At 39.3% G+C, this 27206-nt stretch overlaps 2 protein-coding genes across 2 annotated transcripts in view; one reads left to right on the top strand and one right to left on the bottom strand.

The window, feature by feature from the left end:
* LOC127504736 (NACHT, LRR and PYD domains-containing protein 12-like) overlaps window positions 1–27206 on the top strand; it is a 595457-nt gene that overhangs the window by 133076 nt on the left and 435175 nt on the right. The window contains exons 33-36 of the mRNA XM_051879684.1: window positions 17272–17445; window positions 17680–17853; window positions 19998–20168; window positions 23118–23291. Of these exons, the coding sequence (XP_051735644.1) occupies window positions 17272–17445; window positions 17680–17853; window positions 19998–20168; window positions 23118–23291 (693 nt within the window). The remainder of the gene's footprint in view (window positions 1–17271; window positions 17446–17679; window positions 17854–19997; window positions 20169–23117; window positions 23292–27206) is intronic.
* LOC127505029 (uncharacterized) overlaps window positions 1–27206 on the bottom strand; it is a 78444-nt gene that overhangs the window by 30345 nt on the left and 20893 nt on the right. The gene's annotated exons all lie outside the window — the stretch shown is intronic.

Raw genomic sequence — 27206 nt, 5'->3', positions numbered from 1 at the left:
GCTGCCTCACTGCGGGTACGCCTGCGGTCCCTTTGATCCCGCCTGTACGGTCTCTGTGAGCCTGGTTAGCGCTCCCCAGTCCGTCTCGCTGGCTCATTCGGACCATCGGGCTCGGCTATGCGATTCAGTTCACCCGGCGTCCCCCCAAGTTCAGGGGTGTCCACCTCACTGCAGTGAAGGCTGTCGATGCCCGTGTCTTGCGTGCGGAGATCGCGGTCCTACTGGCGAAGGACGCGATAGAGCCGGTCCCTCCAGCCGATATGAGGTCAGGGTTCTACAGTCCCTACTTCATTGTACCCAAGAAAAGCGGTGGGTTACGACCGATCCTGGATCTGCGAGTTTTGAATCGGAGCCTTCACAAGCTACCGTTCAAAATGCTCACGCAGAAATGCATTTTCGAGTGCATCCGTCCCCAGGATTGGTTTGCAGCGATCGACCTGAAGGACGCGTACTTTCATGTTCGATTCTTCCGCGACACAGGCCATTCCTGCGTTTTTGCGTTCGAAGGTCGAGCATATCAGTACAGAGTCTTACCCTTCGGGCTGGCCCTGTCTCCCCGCGTCTTCACGAAGGTCGTGGAGGGAGCCCTTGTTCCCATGAGAGAACAGGGTGTTCGCATCCTTAACTATCTCGACGACTGGCTCATTCTGGCACAGTCCCGGGATCAGTGGTGCGAACACAGGGATTTGGTGCTCAGACACCTCAGCCAGTTGGGTCTTCAGGTCAACTGGGAAAAGAGCAAACTCGCCCCGGTGCAGAGGATCTCTTTTCTCGGTATGGAGTTGGATTCGGTCGAACAGATAGCACGCCTCACAGAGGAACGTGCTCAGTCGGTGTTGAACTGCCTGAATACGTTCAACGGCAGGACAGCGGTTCCACTGAAATTTTTCAGAGGCTCCTGGGGCATATGGCAGCCGCAGCGGCAGTAAACCCGCTCGGTCTGCTTCATATGAGACCGCTTCAACACTGGCTCCACGGCCGGGTCCCGAGATGGGCGTGGCAACGCGGCACGTTCCGGGTGGCAATCACTCAGGAGTGCCGCCAAACCTTCAGCCTGTGGTCGGACCCCTTGTTTCTTCGGGCTGGAGTACCCCTAGAGCAGGTGTCCCGGCATGCTGTGGTATTCACAGATGCCTCTGCCACAGGCTGGGGTGCCACGTACAACGGGCATGCAGTGTCAGGGGTTGGACGGGCCCCCATCTGCATTGGCACATCAACTGCCTCGAGTTGCTAGCGGTACGCCTTGCCCTGAGCTGCCTCAAAGGGCCGCTACGGGGCAAGCATGTACTGGTCCGGACGGACAACACTGCGACCGTTGCGTACATCAACCGTCAAGGTGGTCTACGCTCCCGTCGCATGTCGCAACTCGCCCCCCATCTCCTCCTCTGGAGTCAGAAGCATCTGAGGTCGCTTCGTGCCATTCATATTCCCGGTGTGCTCAACCGTGTGGCCGACGAGCTATCACGAGCTGCGCGGCCAGGAGAGTGGCGGCTCCACCCCCAGGTGGTCCAGCTGATTTGGAGAGAGTTCGGAGAGGCTCAGGTAGACCTGTTTGCCTCACCAGAAACCTCCCATTGCCGGTTGTTTTACTCCCTGTCCGGGGAACACTCGGAACAGACGCACTGGCGCTCAGCTGGCCCCGGGGCCTTCGCAAATATGCGTTTCCCCCAGTGAGCCTACTTGCACAGACCCTGTGCAAAGTCAGGGAGGACGAGGAGCAGGTTCTGCTAGTTGCGCCCTATTGGCCCAACCGGACCTGGTTCCCAGAACTCTCACTCCTCGCGACAGCCCCTCCCTGGCCCATTCCTCTGAGGAAGGACCTTCTTTCTCAGAGACGGGGCACTCTCTGGCACCCGCGTCCAGACCTCTGGAAACTCCATGTCTGGTCCCTGGACGGGACGCGGAGGTTCTAGGTGACTTACCCCCCGAGGTACTTAACACCATCGCTTCGGCACGTGCTCCGTCTACGAGACGGGCTTATGCCTTGAAGTGGAACCTGTTCGTCGAGTGGTGTTCTTCTCGTCGAGAGGACCCCCGAAGATGCTCGATCGGTGTCGTGCTTTCCTTCTTGCAGCAGGGGTTGGAGCGTAGGCTGTCCCCCTCCACCCTCAAAGTCCATACTGCTGCTATCTCCGCATATCATGACCACATAGATGGCAAATCTGTTGGTCAGCACGACCTGGTCGTCAGGTTCCTTAGGGGGGCGAGGCGGTTAAATCCTCCTCGTCCTCCCTCCATACCCTCTTGGGACCTTGCTCTGGTGCTGAGAGCACTTCAGATTGCTCCCTTTGAGCCCTTGCAATCAGCAGACTTAAAGATTCTGTCTATGAAGACTTTGCTGCTGGTTGCATTGGCCTCCATCAAGAGGGTAGGGGACCTGCAGTCTTTTTCGGTCGACGAATCGTGCCTGGAGTTCGGGCCGGGTGACGGCCATGTGGTACTGAGACCCCGGCCTGGCTATGTGCCCAAGGTTCCTACCACTCCCTTCAGGGACCAGGTAGTGAGCCTGCAAGCGCTGCCCTCGGAGGAGGCAGACCCAGCCCTGGCTTTGCTCTGTCCAGTTCGCGCTTTGCGACTGTACATAGACAGAACTCAAAGCTTCAGGACCTCAGACCAGCTCTTTGTCTGTTACGGAGGCCAGCAGAAGGGAAAGGCTGTCTCCAAGCAGAGGATGGCCCACTGGATAGTGAATGCCATCGCCCTGGCTTACCAAGCTCAGGGCGTGCCCTGCCCGCTCAGGTTGCATGCGCACTCCACGAGAGGCGTCGCATCTTCCTGGGCGCTGGCTCGTGGCGCCTCGCTAACAGACATCTGTAGAGCTGCGGGCTGGGCGACACCTAACACGTTCGCTAGATTCTATAGCCTTCGTGTCGAGCCGGTCTCCTCCCGTGTTCTCCCCTCAGGTCAGAGGCACGGAGAGGTCCCGGCTTAGTGTCGGCTTGCTGCGCTTACATGCGCTTTTTTTCTCCAGAGAGTCCCTACAAGGCAGACCCTGTTGAGTCCTCCGATCTCCCTTCGGCAGCCGACGTGGCGGAGCGTCTGGCGCTAGGCCTATACTCCGTTGTATCCTTGAGAACCGGGTTCAGGCTGGGTACCATATGTGTGACCCTACTGGGATCCCATATGTCTAGTTCCACGGTTGCTCCTAAACGAAGCCTGTGTCTTTCCCTCTGGGAGAACCCACCTCTCATCGAGTTGGAGTCACCCCAGTTCTTCCATATGTAGTACAGCCTACGGGTTAGTCCATATGTACTTCTCCACTTAACTCCTTCGGGAAGGATGTGGCTTCCGCAGCGTTCCTTTCCCAGCGGAAGGGTACGCTTTCCCAGCGTTTCCAATAGTCTCACTGAATGGGTTTTGGGGAACAGCAGTGATCGACACTCTCTGTGTTAGCCCTGTCCCACCGTCCGTAGGCAAGGGGGTTCAGGTGGCTTACAACAGAGCGCTGGAAGAGGGCAGCCCCTGTGGCGCTTTGGTAGGGATTCCTATTCGTCGGTCTGTCCGACGTACGTCGAACGTGACCGACTGAATGGGAACGTCTCGGTTACAAAGGTAACCCTCGTTCCCTGAAGGAGGGAACGGAGACGTACGTCCCGTCGCCACAGTCGCTGTACCCCGCTGATGCTGCCGCCTATCCGGTTCGGCTCCTCAGCGAAAACCTGAAGATGCAACGCGCCTGCTGCTCGTTATATACCCGCGCTGCGAGGCGAGCAGCTGATGCATATGATTGCATGCCAATGTGCATTGGCTCGTTGTAGTTACACTCGAAGTAGATTGGCCTCTCTAGCGAGATTCCTATTCGTCGGTCTGTCCGACGTACGTCTCCGTTCCCTCCTTCAGGGAACGAGGGTTACCTTTGTAACCGAGACGTTATTTTATACGTTTTTAAATACATTTTATTTGAATTGTTTGCTTAATTTCAATTAGTGGCAAGAATCATTTTTTTTCTGTTCCCAAATGAATTCATATTTAATCCATGAATCAGTTAAATTTATTAATCTGAAATGATTAAGACCATTCAGTTATTTTACATGTCAATATATTTATTTGTAACTCACTTTATTTTATTCATTAAGAACTATTTCTAAACCATTTAAACTTTCATTCTATCTAATATTTCTAATCTATCTATCTATCTATCTATCTATCTATTAAACTACATCTATCTATCTATCTAATTATTTCTATCTTTCTAACTAAATCTATCAAGCTAAATCTATGTATCTATCTCATAGCAACCACCCAGAACAACCTAGCAACCACATAGCAACCACCCAGAACACCATGGTAACCACCTAGCAACCACACAAATCACCCTGGCAACATCCTTGTAACCAGCCCGAGTACCTTAGCAACCACATCGGAACAACCTAGCAACCAACCAGAATACCTTAGCAACCGCATAGCAACACCTTAGCAACCACACCGAGTATTCTAGCAACCGCATAGCAACACCCTAACAACCACCCCGAATACCTTAGCAACACCCTAGCAACCACCCTGAGTACCCTAGCAACCACATAGCAGCACCCTAGCAACCACCCCGAATACCTTAGCAACTGCATAGCAACATCCTAGCAATGACCCAGGATATCTTAGCAACTGCATAGCAACATCTTAGCAACCACCCCAAGTACCCTAGCAACCGCATAGCTACACCTTAGCAACCACCCCGAATACCCTAGGAACCACATAGCAACACCCTAGCAACCACCCCGAATACCTTAGCAACCGCATAGCAACACCCTAGCAACGACCCAGGATACCTTAGCAACCCAAAATGAAAAGCTTCAAACTACAAGCTTTTAAAAGTTCTTCAAACTTTCTGGCTTTTTTGAGCCAACTTAAAGTTTGTCTACAAACTTTTTTTTATCTAGTTTTTGTTGTTGTTGGTAACTCAGTGTTCTTCATTATGTTCTTCAATAATTCTTCATCTCTGTGAAATGGTGTCATTTCCAGGTTGAGTGATTGATTGTGCTGATCTGTGTTCAGTGTCAGTTTATCTGAGCGAGGAAAGGACTCTCTCTCTAAGATGAGTCTCTCAGAGAAACACAGGTAACACTGCGTCTGTTTTCATTTTAAACTCTACTGGAGTTTGTGTTTTACTGTGAATAACAAAACTCTAGACATTGTTTTATATTTGTTTCAATTTTAAACTTCTTAAATTAACTCTGACATTGACATTGTCTGCCCTATAGACAATATCATTATCATTAATAATTTGTTAATTGCTTTCTAGACACGACCACCACAACTGAATTAATCCAAATACATGACTTTGATTTTTTGGTCACTTAATTTAATTGAAGTTTGCTAACAAAACTGTGTCACACAGACATTTCTGCTCCATTTCTGTCAATAAACAAAAACATGTTCTCTTAAATTAGAGTCAAGTATTTTTTAACATATTTAATCTCATTCATGTACATTAAATAAATCATTAATCCAGTGTGAGCCATTAAAATACAATGATTGTTAACTATAAAACTGTAAATTGTGTGAGTGTGTGTATTTCTGTGGAGGATTAGATAAAGACACTGATGTGTTTCAGACACAGTTTATCCTCCTTTACTAAAGTGTTTCTCTCTGTTCTTTGTGTCATTAGTGTAAGATCAGACTCACATGTGTCCAGCTCTGTGTCTCTGAAGAGTGACCAGTCAAAAGAAGAACCACCAGACTTCAGTGAGAGAAAACCATCATCTGATAAAAGGTATTTTGTGTGTTTACATTATATGGTTGCATTATTTGTCCTCAGTGGTGTATGTGATTGAACTTGACTGAATAAATCAATAAGTCACAATAAAACTCAATTCCTGGGAACGTTATGGAGCTCATTCCAGTAACACAATTACACAGACAGCCACAAGGAGGCATAAATTCACTATGGAAAATAGATCATGCAACTAAACATGTATATATCCAGGGGTGCACATAACTTTTTTTGGTCTGGTTCTCAAGGGAGCACCTGAAGATGCTGCTTGGTACTTTATTTGGCACACTTATCCTACAAGCTGTCGTCATCACTTTCCTCCTGACTGCTCTCCACACTATCTTATTTTCTCTCGAACATTGTAGATGATGATGTTTTTTTGTTTACATTATTAAGATTATTACATCTTACTTACATTAATGACACAGACAACAGCAGGAATATTATGCTGCTGCTGTCACCTTAAGAGCGAATGCACGGACCGAATATACTGACACACATCCGTCTTTTTTCTCAACTGTTCACTTATGACATAACCGAAAGTATATTGCTGAGACGGGTATTTTGACATAATTTTGTGTGTATGTGTCCGTTCAAGCTCAAGTAAACACAAAAGAGGAATCAGTTCAGTGTTGAGCGCTGTCTGAAATGCGTCTCTCTCTCTCTCTCTCTCTCTCTCTCTCTCTCTCTCTCTCTCTCTCTCTCTCTCTCTCTCTCTCTCTCTCTCTCTCTCTCTCTCTCTCTCTCTCTCTCTCTCTGAGCGGATGTTGGGAGTGAGTGGGCGGAGTTAGCGTGCGTGAGTGGAAGGGAACGCGTTGCATGAGTGAGTTTTTCTATCTTTTTGCGGCTTGTTTGTGTCAATATTTTGTTTGGCAAGTGTATTGTTGAATAAGTAGAGACGACGATTGAAAACGCTGACATGGCAGCGTCTCAAAGTTTGGATACCTTAACGAGGAGGCATGGCATTAAAGTCATCCCCGCGGAGCGTTGTTTTGTTGAGGATTGCACGATTGCAATTGCTGAAGTAGTTGGATACTCTAGTATCTTGTCTGCAGCCAGAATGAATAGTGCTATAGTGATTTTTTTTGAATAGTATAGAGAAAGTTAATGATGTTGTAGTGAAAGGGATTGTCGTTAACAATGTGTTTACTCCAGTATTGCCTTTGGTCCAGCCGGCCAAAAAGATTACGCTTTCAAATGTACCACCATTCATCAGAGATGATATGATTGAAAGAGAATTAATAAGACATGGTAAAATTGTGTCTAAAATCAGGACGATCGCGGTAGAGTGCAGGTCACCTCAGCTGAAACATTTGGTTTCATTTAGAAGACACACACATGATTCTAAAAAATGAAAAGGAGGAACTTAATCTAGTCATGAAATTCAAGGTGGACAACTATGATTATGTGATCTATGCAACTTCTAAAAGTATGAAGTGCTTTGGTTGTGGACAGGAAGGGCATATGATTCGTGCTTGTCCTGAGAAGGAAGAGCTGGTTGTGCCTCTGAATGAGAATAAAAATGAGGAGCAGACAAATGTAGACCGAAATGAGGAACACAGACAGTCAGATGCTGGTGAAGGATTAAGTGCTGTTGACACAGGAAAGAGAGATGGAAATGATAATGGAAAACCTAGTAAGGAAAACTTGGAAGAGTGTGGTGTAATTGATGCCAACTTGGTTGCAGTAGAAGTTGAGGAGGATATGGAAATGATAGAGGATGAAAGTGTTTTTAAAACACCTGCAATAAAACGTAAATTGAAGAAAAATGGCCATTGGAAGAGAGCTAGGAAAGTGTCTGGAGATGAAAAGTCAGAAAAAGGTGTTGAAAATCCTGGGATGCAGATGGAATCAGATATGAGTAATGTTGATGAGTCTGCCCCAGAAAGTGGAAGTGAATCTTCAGGGTCTGTGAATTCAGTCTCACAAAAAAGATCTGTTAGAAGTGCTTACACACTTGAAAAAATCAGAAAATTTCTACAAACAACCAAAGGAATGAAAGGAGTGAAAGTGGAAGATTACTTCCCAGATCGAGAATTGTTCATTAATTCAGCTAGAGTGTTGATGAAAGAGAAGGGTGCAAATAGCTTTACTGATCAAGAAATGTTCAGGTTAAAGAAAATTGTGCAAAAGTTGAAATTGAATATACTGAATGATGAATTTGAAATGGAACAATTTATTTATTTATTTATTGTGTGGTATTTGTGGTTGTTTTGCCCATGTCTGGTTTTTATTCATTCTTTTATGAGTACACTAAGATAAATGGTGCATGAGAAAGTGGGAAAAGAGCAATGCTTTTTGAACTAATGAGACAAAAGAAATATGATGTAATGCTGGTTCAAGAAACCCATAGTGATGTTAAGAATGAATGTGACTGGAAGATGGATTGGATAGGGAAGTTATTTTAAGTCATAAAAGTTCATTGAGTGGTGGTGTAGCTGTCCTTTTTCAAAAACATTGTAAACCTTTATCATATGAGGTTGGACACATTATTGAAGGACAATTATTGAAAGTCAGAGCAAAATTTGAAAAGTTTGTGGTAATATTTGTAAACATTTACGCTCCTGTTCTTGGTCCTGAGAGGGTTTGTTTTTTAAAGAAATTGAATGATGCACTATCTTGTTTTAAACAAGAAGAGTATATGTTTATGGGGGGAGATTTTAATTGTACAGTGAATGACAAAGTAGATAGGAATCCTAAGGAGCCTCATATTGCTTCTCAGCATGAAATATTGAAACTCATTGCTGAACAGGATCTTCATGATATTTGGAGAATTTTACATAAAAATGAAAGACAATATACATGGGCACAGGCAAGAGAGAACTTCATTTTCAGCTTTTCTGACCACTGTTTAGTTGATTGTGAGATTTATATAGTGAATATAAAACCCAAAAGTGCTTATTGGCACTTTAATGTCTCATTGTTGCAGGATAAGTTTTTTTATTGAGACCTTTACATATTTTTGGAAGCAGTTTGGGTTGAAGAAACATGAATATATTTCACTACGACAGTGGTGGGACTATGGTAAAATTGAAATACAGCAATTGTGCCATCAGTACACTCTCAATGTTTCTAGAGACATTTCTCGATCAATGAGAGACCTAGAGATTGAAATAGTGGATTTGCAAAATTCAGTGGTGTCCACAAGAAAATCGAGGACATACTGAGCTCCTCAAAACCAAAAGGAAGATGTTAGATGGACTGTTAGGTGTTAAAGCACAGGGTGCATTGGTCCGCTCTCGATTTCAGAGTGTTGAGCAGATGGATGGCCCAACTAAGTTCTTCTTTGGTCTAGAAAAAAAGAATGGACAAAGTCGATATATTCACTCGTTCTATTCAATAAATGGAACTGAAATAACAGAGCCCAATGAAATTAGAAAAAGGGCGGTGTCTTTCTATTCCGAATTGTATAAGAGTGAGAGTCCAGTGGTGGATGAGTCAGCCAATTCGTTTTACGCAGGGTTGCCGAAAGTGCTGGATGAAGTTAATTCTGAACTTCAGAAGCCCATTTCCACAGGAGAATTGCAGATTGCACTACAGAGCATGGAATGTGGCAGGGCACCTGGTATGGATGGTCTCCCCATTGACTTTTATAAGTCTTTTTGGTCAGTAATAGGGGATGACTTGCTTGCAGTGCTCAATGAGAGTCTGGCTGATGGCTTGCTACCTAAGGCAGTCATAACTCTTCTGCCAAAGAAAGGAGATTTAAGAGATATAAAAAATTGGCGACCCGTTTCACTTCTGTGTACTGATTTAAAAAAATGTTCTAAGGTTTTGGCAATAAGGCTGAGAGAGGTGGTTGGTCGGGTCGTTCATTGGGATCAGACATACTGTGTACCTAATAGGTCCATTTTTGATAACATTTTTTTAATTCAGGATATTTTGAACGTCTCTAAATTATTGGGCTTATACACTGGTCTTATTTCCTTAGATCAGGAAAAGGCGTTTGACCGGGTTGAGCACAGCTATCTCTGGCGTACGCTGGAGGAGTTTGGGCTCGGCCCAGGTTTTATTGCCATGATCAGGGTCTTGTATCAGGACATTGAGAGTGTGCTGAAAATAAATGGTGGTTTGTGTACACCTTTTAAAGTTCAGAGAGGGATCAGACAGGGATGCACATTATCAGGAATGCTGTATGCCCTGGCTATTGAACCTCTGCTTGTGAAAATTAGAAACAGTATTGAAGGCTGGTCTATCCCACACTCCAGTGAAAAAGTTAAACTATCAGCTTATGCTGGTGACATCATTGTTGTAGTTAAAAATCAAACTGATATAATGGTGTTAAAGAAAATTATTGATGATTTTGGCCTTATTTCTTTGTCCAAGGTAAACTGGTCAAAAAGTGAAGCATTGATGTGTGGTGAATGGTTTGGAGATCCTCTCAAATTACCAGGAGGTCTGTCCTGGAAAAGTGATGGGATAAAATATCTGGGAATTTATCTTGGGAGCAATTCTGTGTTACAAAAAAACTGGGAAGGTTTTTTAGAAAAAGTAAAAGGAAAACTAGGAAAATGGAAGTGGATTTTACCAAGAATGTCACTTAGAGGTAGAGTAATAGTTATTAATAATTTGGTTGCATCAATGTTATGGCACCGTTTGACTTGTGTTGATCCTCCCAGCGGGCTTTCGGCAAAATTAGAAGCCAATATAATGCACTTTTTCTGGAATGGATTTCACTGGATATCCCAGAGTATACTTTTTCTGCCCACGGAGAAGTGTGGACAAGGACTTGTACATCTGGCCAGCAGAAGAGCGGCTTTTCGATTGCTGTTTGTACAGCGATACTTGACAGGACCAACGGATTTAGTCTGGAGGAAAGTAGCTGATATTATTTTTAATAAAGTGAGTGGACTGAACTTGAATTCTGTACTCTTTTTAACGGACTTCAGCAAATTACAGCTTAATACATTCTTGTCGATTCAATTCTACAAAGGACTTTTTTAATGTTTGGCACATATTTAAAAAACGGAACATCTCTGTACTGGCTGCTTGAAGAACCTCTTGTTCATGGAGCGAGGTTGGACATGGCTTGTGAAGCCCTATCACAAATCTTGTGTTCATCAAAAGTTTTAAAGTTACATGATTTAATGGACATTGGTGAGCTGAGCTATGTAATACTCAAGCTGTGGCATCTCATTTGGGAATTCAGTCTGTGAGACAGGAAGAGTGTTAGATCTGTTAATGCAAAGATTGACAGCAGAAGAAAAAATGTTGTTGAAAGAGTACTGTAATGGCAAAGTGGTTCCTACTAATTCAGATCCATTTCCCAAAATTTTAATTACTCCTGATTTAAAAGGTTTAAATGGTTTATTTATTTATTTATTTTTTGGAATTGGAAAGTCTGGAGAATCTGAATTTTCAAGATGTTCAAAGTAAAGTGTTATATAAATGTTGTGTAAAGGTTTTAAATAAAGCAATTCTCAAAGAATGAAAGGTACAGTGTGGAGGGAAAAACTGAGGTTAGAAGATCATGTAAAACCTGTATGGAGAACTCTCTATAAACCACCATTAGAAAAGTGTATAGGTGATCTTCAGTGTCCTTTCTGTAAAATACGGGAAACGATTTTTCACTGCTTTTTAGAATGTTTGAGACTGAGGAATTTGTTTAGTATACTTCAATTAATGTTTTTTAATTTTGGTGAAAAATTCTCTTTTCAGAGCTTCATATTTGGTATTTCATTTTTCATTTTGGTCCATTATAGAGCAGCCCAAAAAAGTAAAAGTCAATTGTTAAATTTCTTGATTGGACAAGCTAAAAGAGCTATATATATTACAAGGAAAATAAAGTTAGAAGGTAGAGATGGGCAAGAAGTCGAGATGGTTTATAAAAATCTGGTGAAAAGTCGGGTTCTGATTGATTTTAAATTTTATATGTTGATTAATGATTATGAAAGTTTTTTGCATAGGTGGGGGTACAATGAAGCTATTTGCACAGTTGTGGGTGGAATGCTGGTTTTTACTTTGGTATTGGAATAATTATTGAGTGTAGAAGAAAAGTTGGAAATAAGAATGTGGAAATAAGAGTGTTGAAAATGTGATTATAATTCCAATTATAATGTGAAGTTATTTTTATGATTAAATAAAGTTGTTGTGAAAAACTCAAACTCTCTCTCTCTCTCTCTCTCTCTCTCTCTCTCTCTCTCTCTCTCTCTCTCTCTCTCTGCGTGCTTCGGGTGAGTGAGGCTGTGTGCACAGATAACAGTGCGCGAGTCCAGACTTTTGCCTCTTCTTCCGCGTTTAAAGTCGTTTCAATGCGTAAACTGGCAAGACAAAACATGTCCAAATGTTAAGCTTCCACTCTATGATGGTCAAACTTAGCAGTTAATCCTCGAATCACATGCGTGCCGAACCATGGGGCCTGGTCCGTACGGATCAACTGCGATCTGTTGCACCCCTAATAATCAGTCAACACGCTTATCATCATGATTGCTATCATACCAGAGATGGAGAAAAATCCTACTCCAGTAAGTAAACGTGTCCCTGTCCCCAAAAATGTTGGTGCTCAAAAGCGCTTCCCTCCACGTTTTCTGGTGCACATCGTTTATTTTTATCATGCATGTGCACCTGTGCACCAGTTATGTGCACCCCTGTATATATCCATCCATCCAACCGTAGTCATAAATGGACAAATGCACAGCTATACTGCATTTAATTACTATTTGCAACATTAATTATTTTCAAATGAGATTAAAGTATCTCCTGTAGTAAAGTGTTTTTTTCTCTCTCTGTTCTTTGTGTCATTAGTGTGAGATCAGACTCACATGTGTCCAGCTCTGTGTCTCTGAAGAGTGACCGGTCAAAAGATGAACCACCAGGCTTCAGTGGGGAAAAACCATCATCGAATAAAAGGTATTTCATGTTTCTAATTTTCACACTGACTCTGTTAAGAAGTTGTATCAGTGAATACCATCATGAAACATTTTAGATCAAGTATTTATCAGAGTATTCACAGGTAATGCTTTTTTCTCTTTCTGTAATATTTTGCCTGGAAAATCAGTATGTTATTGTATTTATTTGATTACAGGCTTCAATATGAGACATTAGACTCAAACGTTCAGACTCACAGGAAACACAAGAGTTTCACAGACAATCTCCAGTGGATCTTCCAGGTAGGAAAACACATTTTCATAAATGTTTAATATTTATAACAAACAAATATGTTATTGAACAAAGAAATTTAATTTGATTCCTCCTGATTACTTATTTTTCCATTTAAGCACACATATTTTTTTCATTTTTCTATTTGTTAAAAATAACAGCTGGTTAGCATGTTAGTCTTTTAACTGGATTTTTTTTTAACAGATATAATTATTGAATGAATAGTGTTGACCAAATGCAGATGTAAAATTTGGTTTAAATCATGTTAATCTGTCCTTTTTCTTTGTTTTGTTTTCAGGATCTTGAGAGCAAAATAATCGCATTTCTGAAGAAAAAGCTGGAAAAGTTTAAGAAAATATTACAAAATGAGAACACACAAAACTTTGTGAAGGACTTTAATGAGAATAGATGCAGTATCAAAGCAGCAGCTCTTGATCTCACACTACATTACCTGAGAGAGATGAAGCAAGATGAAGCTGCTGATGCTCTAGAAGGTCAGAGACTCATGATCATCTGTCTGATTGACACTTATAAATGTAGGAGAGAAAATTCAGACTAAAACTATCTATTTTCTGTTCCTGTGTTTAGATGAGCTGCTCTTCATTCATCAGCTAAAATGTGGCCTAAAGAAGAAGTATCAATGTGTGTTTGAAGGAATTGCGAAGCAAGGTGACTCCACACTTCTGAATAACATCTACACAGATCTCTATATCACTCAGGGTGGCAGTGAACAGGTCAATACTGAACATGAGGTCAGACAGATTGAAGTTGCTTCCAGGCGTCATGAATCTCAAGAGATACAGGTTGAATGCAGAAATTTGTTTGAAGCACCTGAACAAGATGAGGAGATCCGAACTGTACTGACAAAAGGAGTCGCTGGCATCGGAAAATCAGTCTCTGTGCAAAAGTTTGTTCTGGACTGGGCTGAAGGAAAAGAAAATCAAGATATCAGCTTCATATTTCCTCTTCCATTCAGAGAGATGAACTTAATGAAGAAAGAAAAACTAAGTTTGATGGACCTTATAACTCTATTTTTCCCAGAGACAAAAGGACTGAACCTTACAAGAAGGAATCAATTCAAAATCCTGTTCATCCTTGATGGATTGGACGAATGTCACCTTCCTCTGAAGTTTGATCGTAATGAGACGTGGTGTGATGTATCATCACCAGCCTCTCTGGATGTTCTCCTAACAAACCTCATGAAGGGAAATCTGCTTCCTTCTGCTCTCATCTGGATCACCACCAGACCAGCAGCTGCCAGTAAGATTCCTCCTGACTGTATCGACCGGCTGACAGAGATACGAGGATTCAATGACTCACAAAAGGAAGAGTACTTCAAAAAAAGATTCACGGATCAGAATCAGGCCAACACAATCATTGATCATGTTAAAAAATCAAAGAGTCTGTTTATCATGTGCCACATCCCAGTCTTCTGCTGGATTTCAGCCACTGTTCTCCAAAACATTCTGGAGGAGAAAAGAAATAATGATGTGAAAAACAATCAGGCTGATGAGATCTCTAAAACACCGCAGGAATCAAATACTGAAGACACTCCCAAGACTCTGACACAAATGTACACACACTTTCTCCGCTTTCAGATCCAGCAGAGCCGCCGAAAGTATGATGGGGAATACGCAGCTGATGTTTCCTGGGATAAAGACGCCATCCTTTCACTGGGGAAACTGGCATTTCATCAGCTGGAAAGAAACAACATGATCTTCTATGACACAGACCTGGAAGCCTGTGGTATTGACGTCTATAAGGCATCAGTGTACTCAGGCATGTGTACCCAGATCTTTAAGGAGGAAACAGGGATCACTCTTGGTACCATGTACTGCTTTGTTCACTTGAGCATTCAAGAGTTTATTGCAGCCCTTTATGCACATCTGTTTCTAGACATCAACAAGAAAAGTGTGTTTGATCACGAGTCTACAGAATACCAAAAAAAAAAAAAAAAATCGCTCAAGACCCTTTATGCACATCTGTTTCTAGACATCAAAAAGAAAAATGAAATCATGATTGATTTTCTCAAGACTGCAGTGGACAAGGCGCTCGAGAGTGACAGTGGACACCTGGACCTTTTCCTTCGCTTCCTCCTTGGTCTGTCACTCCAGTCCAATCGACGACTCTTACGAGGTCTGTTGACACAGCAAGATGACAATGACCAGAGCAACAAGGAAATAGTTCAGTACATCAAGCAGAAATTAGAAGATAATCTGCCTGCAGAGAGATCCATCAATCTGTTCTACTGTCTGAACGAACTGAACGACCAAACTCTGGTGAAGGAGATCCAGACCCACCTTAGCAAAGGAAGTCTCTCATCTGGTGACCTTTCACCTGCCCAGTGGTCTGCTTTGGTCTTTGTGTTGCTGACATCAGAGGAAGAGCTGGAGGAGTTTGAGCTTCAGAAATTCAAGAAATCAGACGAGTGTCTCATTAGATTATTGGCAGTCATCAAAACCTCCAGAAGAGCTCTGTAAGTCATTCAATATATTTTGTCATGTTTTGCTCTCATCTGAAAATGCATTTATTTACATTAATCTATAGTGATTCCCAATCATGAACATGAACTTAACCCTGTAAAGCCTGACATATGAAATAATGGTATGAAAAATCTATTTTTTTAAATGGAGACAGTTTATCAAACTTTTAGACAAAATATAAAAGAACATGTTTGGATAGTTGTTTTGTATACATTTTATTCAGATGGCTAGACTGGGGGGGTGGGGGTGGGGGGGTGGGGGGGGGGTAAATGATAATCTTGAAATATTAATAACAAATACAATTTCTTAGGTTCTTAGAATTAGGTAATCTTAATTTTACTTAAATCATTAAAGATTTCATAGCAAAAAGATGTGTGCATGTGAATGGAGGCATTTTTAGAATTATAGTGAAAGTCCTTTAACTTGCTATAAAAGTGTGAACTGTCTCATCTAATATTGTCAGTACAGTCATGTCAATAATATTGTTGAATATTAAGTGTCCCCAACTAATCAAGCCAGAGGCGACAGTGGCAAGAACCCAAACTTCATCAGGTGACAGAAATAGAGAATAAATCCTTCAGAGAAACCAGGCTCAGCTATAAAGCTATAAATCTTAACACAAATATTATTTTTAAACATGTTTCATTTTATCAAGGAAATCTGTCACTGAATAAAAAATACTAATGTACAGGAAATACTAGTTTTTCAAGAGTAATGTTAGTTTAGTTCAGCCTCATATATATATATATATATATATATATATATATATATATATATATATTCCATTTTTTTTTACATAAACATCATATATATATATATATATATATATATATATATATATGCTGTTTGTGTAAAAAAAAATAAAAAATAAAATAATGGAAAACATTTTTAATATTTGTATATAGAAAAATGTATTGTTTGTGTTCCATTTAATTCTGTGATGTGATTTTTTTTCTCTTGTAGGTTAGATGATTGTAATTTAACAGACAAAAGCTGTTCAGCTCTGGCTGCAGTTCTTGGATCAGATACCGATCTGAAAGAGCTGAACATGAACAAGAATAATCTGCAGGATTCAGGAGTGAAGCTGCTCTGTGGTGGACTGAAGAATATAAAGTGTAAATTGGAGATATTGAGGTAAGTTGAGCAATAGGAGTCACCTGACGAGTGAGGCGCGATAACTGACAGGTCGATGCCAGAGGTAAAAGTGCAAGAACATGTGTTAGTAAAAGTTGCATTTATTTGTTTAATATAAGTGAGTTTGTCTTTTTGTTTATCTGTCATTTTATTGTTGTTGTGTTTTTCATTAAAAAATAGTAATGAACCACAAACTAAGCATTCGTTTTAAATTAAGGGGAAAATCCAAATCCAATTTTTTATAATTTATTTCTGTTACAACGCAGGTATACCATGTCATCAGTCCTATTTGTATTGTTAAAAAATGTGATGTTTAATATAACTGAGTTTGTTATTGTACTATTTTGTTGTTTTTTCATTAAGAGTAATATTGAATCAACATTAAGCAATCATTTTGTTCGAAGTAAAGGAAAGATCTAATGTTAAAGATCAAAATGGGCTCTGTGCACAAGATGGAGCCGATGAGCTGATGCAATTCGAGTTTACCTCCACTCGTACTCTTTTGGTCTTAACGTCGTTCCCATTTACTGTAAGAAGAAACTTATGTATAGATAACAGCTAGATATAATGAATGTTTTTTTAAATTAAAGATGATGGTGGTCTATCAGAGACAAAAAGAAAACATCATTCTTATATTAATGTGTACCTCTGTGTGGTAATTCATAGAGATAGGCGGAAATTATCTTTCATTTATTCTCCTGTTTGCCGCCATATTCAGTTGTCAGGTTTTGCAACTAACTTTCAATACATTTGTACAAAGAACAAAATAAAATTCACTTTAATATTCACTTTATATTTTTCAGGTTTAACTGATTAATCAGCCTAATGTTTTCATTCCTGTTCTAGACTCTCTAACTGCAGTGTAACAGAAGAAGGTTATGAAGCTCTGGCTTCAGCGCTGAGATCAAACCCTTCACACCTGATAGAGCTGGATCTCACAGGAAATATAACAGGAAACACAGGAGTGAAGCACTTATGTGATGTACTGAAGGATTCAAACTGTAAACTGGAGAGATTGAGGTCAGTAACATTCACATACAAGAATCAAAATGCTGAAAATCACTTTAATAGTTTAAACTAAAGGTAAATTAAAGTTCTCTGTGCCTTTTATTTGCCTCCATATTCAGTTGTCAGTGTTCGCAACTATCTTTTTTTAATACATTTGTTCAAAGAACAAAATAAAATTGACTTTAAGGATTTACATTGTTCAGGTTTAACTGATTAATCAGCTGAATGTTTTCATTCCTGTTCTAGACTTTCTAACTGCAGTGTAACAGAAGAAGGTTATAAAGCTCTGGCTTCAGCTCTGAGATCAAACCCTTCACACCTGATAGAGCTGGATCTCACAGGAAATGATCCTGGACAATCAGGAGTGAAGGAGCTCGATGATTTACTACAGGATCCAAACTGTCAACTGAAGACACTGAGGTGAGACGGGATGAAATAATTATCAAAATTAGTTATATGCAGGCTAAATATTCATAACAAATATATTATTTTAGTTATAGAATAAGCTGGAGAATTTGTTGCATCAAAATGATCAAGATCAGATCAGATGCTGTGGGTTCTGTCATGATGATGATAACCGTCAACACAGTTTAGTTGTGGTACAAGCTACAGGTCAAATAGACATTATGGGTCAGTGTATGTGCTGCTATTCTGGAGTATGGTATACCTTGACAATTAACATGCACAATTTTGTTTTTGTGCACACTTCTCATTAAAAATACTTGATAACCTTTCAGTCAAATTTTTTTCTGAACACAGTTGTTTTCCATCAAGCCCAGATTCACTGTATCTCTACAGCAGGTCTATGAGTCTCCAGATGTTCACAAACATACAGTTTCACAATCCAGTTTTCTCTGCTGATGTTTCTTACTCCTCGTGCTTAAAGGTGTCATGAACTGCATTGTTTTATTGTTTTATAATGTTTCCTAGGGTGCACTTATAATGTTAGTATGCTTTTTACATCCAAAATTGTGATAATTTAGAAATAAAAGGCATTTTTCCTACCCTGATTTTAGCCCTCTGATTTGAACACTCTGTTTTAAGGGGCGTGTCTGCTGTGAGACTTCAGTGTTAACCCCCACTGCTGTGATTGGCTAACATCTTTGCATTTGAAATAGCCAAGTGTTACTCTCTCTTGTAGCACATTTTTACTATTACAGCTCTCAAGGTTAACTAATCGTGAAAAGTGTTGCATTACATTTATATCTGTTGCATTATATTGAGATCGTGGCATGACAGGTTGCAGAAATTAACACTGTAGCTGATCACAGACATGTTGTTGAGAGCATGAAAGCAGTGATCTCATCATTGAAACTCAATTTCTGCACACTAACAAATACTTTCATCGTAACTAACAGCGCAAACGTGATATAATTAAGAGATTCGTTGAATAAAATGGGAGTTTTGCGCGTCCTGATAAACTTGCGTTACTCAATTGACAGCTTCAGCGCTCGCTGCTCCGATGATTACAAAGGGAGCTTTCTTTGATCGCTTTCTTTATATAATTTAATCACAGTTTAAATACCAGATTATTTTCATCCTACTAAGAGAAACAACACAATTTGACATTTAGTCACGGGTTTGATTTACTGACACACAGACAAAGAACATCTGACTGTACATGAATCATTAATATCAGATCAAGCATTAGAATTAACACAGTTGCTGACATGTTGCATTACTGTCGAGTCCAGGCACTGCACAATATTTTGTAATCCTCAACGATATGTTTATTGCTTGGTACCTTGATCTGGTTTAGCACCACATAGGCCTATGTTATTTACCTATTACATGTAGGTGGGGCTAAACAGGCAGTGATGAAGTAGGCGTTGATCTTCTTCTGCAGAGGCGGTGCTTGTTGCCCTTTGACGTCATAAGGCAGGAACACACCAAGCCGACACAGACTAACTAGTGGCGATGAAAGCCACTAGTTCGTCGGTGTCGGCTTGGCTACTGCTGAACAGCCAATCGGAATGATCATATGGCCTGAAGGACTGATGGTGCGGAACACACTGAGAAAACTTAGTCGGGAGACGAACAAAAACTGCCCGACGGCCGACCGTCGGCTTGGTGTGTTCCTGCCTTTAGATCCCCACTTTGAAAAAGTCGTTTGTTGGGTCTGGTGTCAATAAAAGCTTTTATTGGACTAACAAGGAAGTTTTCAGTTCTGAAACTTACAGGATATTCTTATAGTATGATGACCTCTTAGATGTCAAAAGCTCAAGGAAAATTTGATTTCTCAGTTCATCACCCCTTTAAAAGCCAGAAGGATCTTGAGGCCTTAATTTCACACTCTGTATTCATACTGAAAATCATGATCTAGTGAGCTTTTGCCCTTCTGCTCTGTTGGACATTTCTGTTCTTATGAGTTTGTTTTTAGTGTCGCTCTAGTTTCTTTTAAATAAATCTATTACACTTTGTTTTCAAGTATTTATATATTTATTTGTGTATTTAAATGTTTAAAGAAAAGAGTTACATCTAAATAACTAACTAGAGCTTGTCTTATCAATCATTTTTGTAATGCAACAGACATTTAGTTGAGAACTGAATTGTCTCTTCTGCAGGTTTTTGAGTCCTGCTGCAGATGAAGCCTGTCAGTATGTGAGTGGAATTGTGGGTAAAAACCCGTTACTCCTGAGAGAGCTGAATCTGAGTGAACATAAACTAGGAGACACACGAGTGAATCAGATCGCTGCTCTACTGCAGGATAAACACTGTCGACTCAACACACTGACGTGAGTATTGTTCATTTATTTATAATATTACATTACTTTTAATTGTGATGTTACTGTAGTTGATAATAATATTTCCTCACTTGTTTGAGTCAGAGCAGTTTTTCTCAGCGTCACACAGAGCCACACCAATGTAAAGTAATACAATTAAACAGGCAATTTATACAAACAATTAATATTTGACTAAGACAGTTTGATCATGGGTCAATGATTATTTCAGTTCCTGTAGAGGGAGATCAATGGTTTTCTTCCAGAGCTTAGAAACTCTTCAAATAAGTGATAGATTGAAAAAAACAGCTGCACTATAAACACACAAATGTCTTTCCTAACTTTCACAGGTTAGTTCTGTGTAAATTAATTTGAAGTGAAAGTGATGTGTGGCCAATTTTGGTGTCCCATACTCAGAAGTTGTGCTCTGCATTTCACCCATAGCAGTGAACACACACCAGAGCAGTGGGCAGCCGTTTCTGCTGCGGCGCCCGGGGAGTGATTGGGGGTTCAGTGTCTTACTCAAGGGCTCCTCAGTTGTGGGTAATGAGAGTGGAAGAGAGCGCTGTTCATTCACTCCCCACAACTACATTTCCTGTCGATAGTGAGACTCAAACCCATGACCTTCAGGTTACAAGTCTGACTCTAACCATTAGGCCACAACTGCACATTTAAATATAAGTGTTCATATATTGAACATGACTGCTGAATGTGATCATGTTCACTGATTGCTGGTGTGTAATAAGGTTTCTTTGTAACAATATCTTGTCAATTAAGTAATTAAGATATTTATTTAAGAAATTTAATAAAAACAGAAAGACGTATTGCTTCAGCCTTATTCAGAAGCCACGGAAACATGGTGGGTTCGTTTGTTACGCATTTCAATTCATTCCACATCCGACGTTCTTGGTTTTCTTCCTATTCATTAAATCCGGGCAATTGGCTGATGAAACATTTATTAAAATTAAGATACAATTTATACAAAATGAAATTGTAGTAAAAAGGCTTACTACAAAACAAAACTTAATGAAGTCGTCAAACCCATGTGTGACCCGCTGCATGTCTCCTGACATATTGCGCATCTTATGAGCCTACCTTAGTCATGCTATTCACTTTTCATAATCAACAAAGGTGAAATTTAAAAAATATTAGTATATTATATTATTAAAATAGGCCTAGTCCGTCATTTTTTTGTGATACATATTAGTGACATCATTATAAACTACAAATGGTTAGGGCTGCAACAACTATTCGATAAAACTGATAATAATCAATAATGAAAATCATTGACATCGATTCTCATTATCGATTAGTTGGGTCTGCCCACCGTGCACAGAACTTCTGCCAGTTACATCAAATTACAGCACTGAATAACACATTTCTATGGATAAAAATGCATTTAAAAATAGTGGAGGAAACAGATTGAGCAGCTGCAGGAAAGGTACGAGATCAAAGCTGATCAAAACATGAGAATTCTTTATTTTAAGCTTCAAGCTAATACATTAGCGTAATGGCTTTGACAGATGCATGTGCGTCCTCAGTGCAAAACGTTCATTCTACGGTTATATCCTTATCTGTAAATGATACAAATTCACATGAGCATTTCTATTTTGCATAAAGGCTCGTCCTGACAGTCTGCGTTAAACTTCAAACTTTACTGAATGAGTGCCGGTGCGTGCACCCGCGTCAGACAGACGGAACACGGTAGAGAGGGAGACTATTAATATTCAGTGCAAAAATATTCATTTTGCTGAAATATCTGTTGTTTAAAGTTAAATTTAGATTTAAAAATCAACATATCATTCATGTATGTTATGAGAGTAGTGACTGTAAAGGGATAACAACATGTCATTGAATATAAATGTAAGACGTTTCTTATAGCCGATTTACAGGATAAAGAAATGACAGTAAGAGGTGATTGTGTCCAGAGTGAATGTGTGTGTTCCTGCTGAACATTTATCTTGCCTGTTGGTTAACACTGAGTTTGTGTTTTTCTTTATTATTTTTATTACTATCTTCATTTTTAATGTAGAGATTTAGCCTACACTATATTCACTGTACAGTGCTTAACAAATTTATTAGACCTCTGCCACCCAATGTAAGGTTTGTGCCACAGCTGTCCTAAACTATCAATATTGGTGATTACTAAAATCATTTTTCATGTTTCTGTAATGGTTAATCCACCAGTATGTGTAAGCTCTTTAGTCACAGCAGTATTTCTAATGCTACAATATAATTATTGTTGTTATAAAAAGTGAAGTTTATAGTTGTTGTTTTTTTTCAGATGCCCAATTACAGTCAATAACAACAGAGGCTGTTATTTTTTTGGATATTATGTGTGAATAATGACTATTTTGTTGTTTCAGTTTGTTATCTGCCTTATAAATGGCAATAACATTTTTAGTTTTAAACAGCCTAAAATATTTGTTCTCTCTTTATTATGACAGGTAGTCTAATAAATTAAGCACTGTACGTTCTCACAGCATTCAATTGGCACATTTGAAGTACATTGGGCAAGATGCTCAATAGTGTTTTTTTTTTTTTTTCCTTCTTCTTTTTTGTGAAGAAAAAATGTAGGATTTTTATTTGATTAAATGTACAGATATTAACTCAAATCATGTGAATTAAACCCTTAAGTTTTTACTGTTACAGTATTTAGTGTTTTTTTGTTTTTTTACTGTTCATGTATTTTAATAGACATTTCTGAATGTGATATGAACTTTCAAAGTCTAGGAACAGTACAACCATCAGCATGTAATATTACTCTAGCACAAAGAATAAAAACAAGACCAACATATTATGTGATAACAGAACACAATCAGTTTCAAAAATAAATACAAAACCTGTCCTAATTTAAAGAAAACAAGTTGACAAAAAGATCAAATTGAATATTTGGTGATATTTTGATTTATATTGTTCAGGTTTAACTAATTAATCAGCTGAATGTTTTCATTCCTGTTCTAGACTCTCTAACTGCAGTGTAACAGAAGAAGGTTATAAAGCTCTGGCTTCAGCTCTGAGATCAAACCCTTCACACCTGATAGAGCTGGATCTCACAGGAAATGATCCTGGACAATCAGGAGTGAAGGAGCTCGATGATTTACTACAGGATCCAAACTGTCAACTGAAGACACTGAGGTGAGACGGGATGAAATAATTATCAAAATTAGTTATATGCAGGCTAAATATTCATAACAAATATATTATTTTAGTTATAGAATAATCTGGAGAATTTGTTGCATCAAAATGATCAAGATCAGATCAGATGCTGTGGGTTCTGTCATGATGATGATAACCGTCAACACAGTTTAGTTGTGGTACAAGCTACAGGTCAAATAGACATTATGGGTCAGTGTATGTGCTGCTATTCTGGAGTATGGTATATCTTGACAATTAACATGCACAATTTTGTTTTTGTGCACACTTCTCATTAAAAACTCTTGATAACCTTTCAGTCAAATTGTTTTCTGAACACAGTTGTTTTCCATCAAGCCCAGATTCACTGTATCTCTACAGCAGGTCTATGAGTCTCCAGATGTTCACAAACATGCAGTTTCACAAGCCAGTTTTCTCTGCTGATGTTTCTCACTCCTCCTGCTTAAAAGCCAGAAAGATCTTGAGGCCTTAATTTCACACTCTGTATTCATACTGAAAATCATGATCTAGTGAGCTTTTGTCCTTCTGCTCTGTGGGACGTTTCTGTTCTTATGAGTTTGCTTTAGGACTGAGTGTCGCTCTAGTTTCTTTTAAATAAGAATTTATATATTTATTTGTGTATTTAAATGTTTAAAGAAAAGAGTTACATATAAATAACTAACTAGAGCTTGTCTTATCAGTCATTTTTGTAATGCAACAGACATTTAGTTGAGAACTGAATTGTCTCTTCTGCTGATCATGTGTCAATAATTATTTCAGTTCCTGTAGAGGGAGATCAATGGTTTTCTTCCAGAGCTTAGAAACTCTTCAAATAAGTGATAGATTAAAAAAACAGCTGCACTATAAACACACAGATGTCTTTCCTAACTTTCACAGCTTAATTCTGTGTAAATTAAAGTGAAGTGGAAGTGATGTGTTTCCAATTTTGGTGTCCCATACTCGGAAGTTGCGCTCTGCATTTCACCCATAGCAGTGAACACACTCCAGAGCAGTGGGCAGCCGTTTCTGCTGCGGCGCCCGGGGAGTGATTGGGGGTTGAGTGTCTTACTCAAGGGCTCCTCAGTTGTGGGTAATGAGAGTGGAAGAGAGCGCTGTTCATTCATTCCCCACACCTACATTTCCTGTCGATAGTGAGACTCAAACCCATGACCTTCAGGTTATAAGTCTGACTCTCTAACCATTGGGCCACAATTGCACATTTAAATATAAGTGTTCATATATTGAACATGACTGCTGAATGTGATCATGTTTACTGATTGCTGGTGTGTAACAAAGTTGTTTTGTGACATCAGAACTGTTTTATAACTGCTTTCAATTTAATGTTTGTATTTCACAAAATGTAAAATGTCTCATTTTGATGCAGCATATGCTGTAAGTAGTTATACCCTGCACCCCCTGTCAAAAATGATGGATCATGACCTTTGACCTTTCTGACCCCCGTGACCTCTGGGGCCACCCACGTCGTTCCCCTCCCCCACGGGCCACCCACGAAGTTTCCCCATCCCCCCCCCCCATGGTTGACCGTAGTATCACCCCAGTGACCTTTGGCATTGTTGGTGATCCTCCGGGGACCGAAATGACCTTTGACCGCATATTTTGAATAGCGATATTGCCCTGGCAAATGGCAGACGGATGATTTTAATGGTTGAGGGTCATTTTTGAACTCTGACACGCCATATTTGAGGGTGCGATGTGATGGCATCCGCATTCCGGCTGGCTCATGGTCATTTTATGATGCTCTCATCTTTCTGTCTGTGCAGACGAGATGTAATAAGAGACTAGAAACAGATGGAACAAAAGAATAAACATGGTATATTTTATGAAATAGATCACACGCGTGCAGATACATTTCAATCATTCTGTTCTTTTAAGGAAGTTAGTGATAAAATTATGATACACAGAATTACAAACAGTTACTAAATTTACTGAGACCATTTAATTATAGTTTTAGCTAAATAAAAAATAAAAAAAAAACAATAAAGCCAGGAAAAGATTTCCTAGTGCAATGATGTTCGAATGAAATTGGTTTAAAAATGCTTATGAAATATAAAACACAGAAAATGAGGTTTATCAAGTAGATGAATATTAATTTTAACTTTGTGAAATCATAAGAGGTTTTTGTGTATATGTCCAGACATGTTTTGTTGAGGCCTTCCATAGACAGGACTATTTTTCTATCACTATCCCTAAACTCCCACATCACAGTAATTCAAACAGTTGATTAGTATAATTTAAAAAAAAGTTGTTTTGCACATGGGATAAATTTTGTTTCAATTCAAAAAGTTAATTGAAAAACATTCACTTCTTTTTAAAAGTTTATAAATAAAATGTATAAAATTAAGTGTGCTTCTAAAACAGTATTAAACATTTATTTATAAAACAACACATATTTTTCAGAGAGCAGGGGGAAAAAGCACTCCTTACTTTTTTGATGTCCTTAACATGAATAGCAGAATGCAATGAAGTCTAAAAATCTCTCTCCAAGTAAGTTCATTTATCCGTGCTGTGAAAACTGAGACAGAGGGGGTGATGAAACATTGTTTTGTCCGTGCTAACTTTTATTTCAAAGCATACATTTAAAAGTTTAAATCACATCTTTTAAAAAGTCTTAAGTCAAATCTTCCTAGAAGACTGATTATCTGACTTAAAACCTAAAGTATAATTTTTATTTATCAGTGTATGTGTAAAATGTTGGGGTCTCACATATTGTGTAACATTTTCAATAATTCCTTAAGAAAAATCACCATGCATTTTCAGAAAGAGAGCCTGTGACGTCTCAGGCTGGTTCTGTAAAAGGAACTTATCTCTATTTTAAATGAAATGAATCTAAATAAAGGTGTAACATCAAACATGATGCTAAAAAATATTAAACAAATTAAACATAGTTTAGTTTTAGCTAAATAAATAAATAATTAGAAATATGATAATACCTTACATTTTCAGAGAGCTGAAGAAGTAGTTGTTGATAAAAAGCAAATAGATCCTCCTAGGAATAAACTCTAGTGTGAATGAGAGATGGGAGAGTCAGACAGATGAGCTTCTGTCACAGCATATGTTCAGACCGCTAACTCCTTTCCAGAGTGAATGTTTCTGTATTACATTTATTTCAAAACACAATCTTAAATATGATCTTTTAAAATTACAAGGTTGTTTAAATCCATTCTTTAAAGTTTTAATTAAATTCAAATATTCTTCCTAGAAGTCTACTCTATCGGGATAATATCTGATGCCCTACGGTGGAAATGATTTTGCCTGAATTTAACCTAAAGTATTATTTATATGTATGTAAGTATTCCATGTTTCAAAGTTTAAAGCAAAAACTTGTACTTAGTCATCTCAGATCTCAATAATACAAAAAAAGATTCAAGCAACATTTTTGCCCATGAGACACACAATGTTTTAAGAAATCTGTATGTTTTAAAATAAACTGCAAATATTTGATTTGATTTTTTTAAAAATCCAAAAGTGAAGGTGTCTGTGTGTTTGAAGCCTCACAACTCGCACGAAACTCAGCACGAGGGCTCAACATTGCTCTTGTTTAGTTTAAGTCGTATCTTTAAGAAAATCACACATTTTCAGAGAGAGAGAGAGAGAGAGAGAGAGAGAGAGAGAGAGAGATCAGATGTTCCTCTGTGTTGCCCCCATGAAAAAAAAAAAGTATCTTGAGTGAATATTTAATTTCACTCATCTTATTTCAAAGCATGATATTACTTTAAACTTCAAATAAAAAAGTGGTCATATGTTGTCATACTATTTTGCTGTGCCTGAACTCTGCACCTGACATTCTGTACTATCTATGATCTAGAATGGCACAAGTTGGCATTTGTCACTGTGGAAACATACCCTTCACTGAAAATATACAAAAATATATAATATCGGTTTATCTACTCAAAAATA

The sequence above is a fragment of the Ctenopharyngodon idella genome, chromosome 2 (assembly GCF_019924925.1).
Source record: "Ctenopharyngodon idella isolate HZGC_01 chromosome 2, HZGC01, whole genome shotgun sequence".
In the NCBI taxonomy this organism is placed as follows: domain Eukaryota; kingdom Metazoa; phylum Chordata; class Actinopteri; order Cypriniformes; family Xenocyprididae; genus Ctenopharyngodon; species Ctenopharyngodon idella.
The sequence above is the reverse complement of the archived record's forward strand: the minus strand, read 5'-3'. Positions and strand labels throughout refer to the sequence as shown.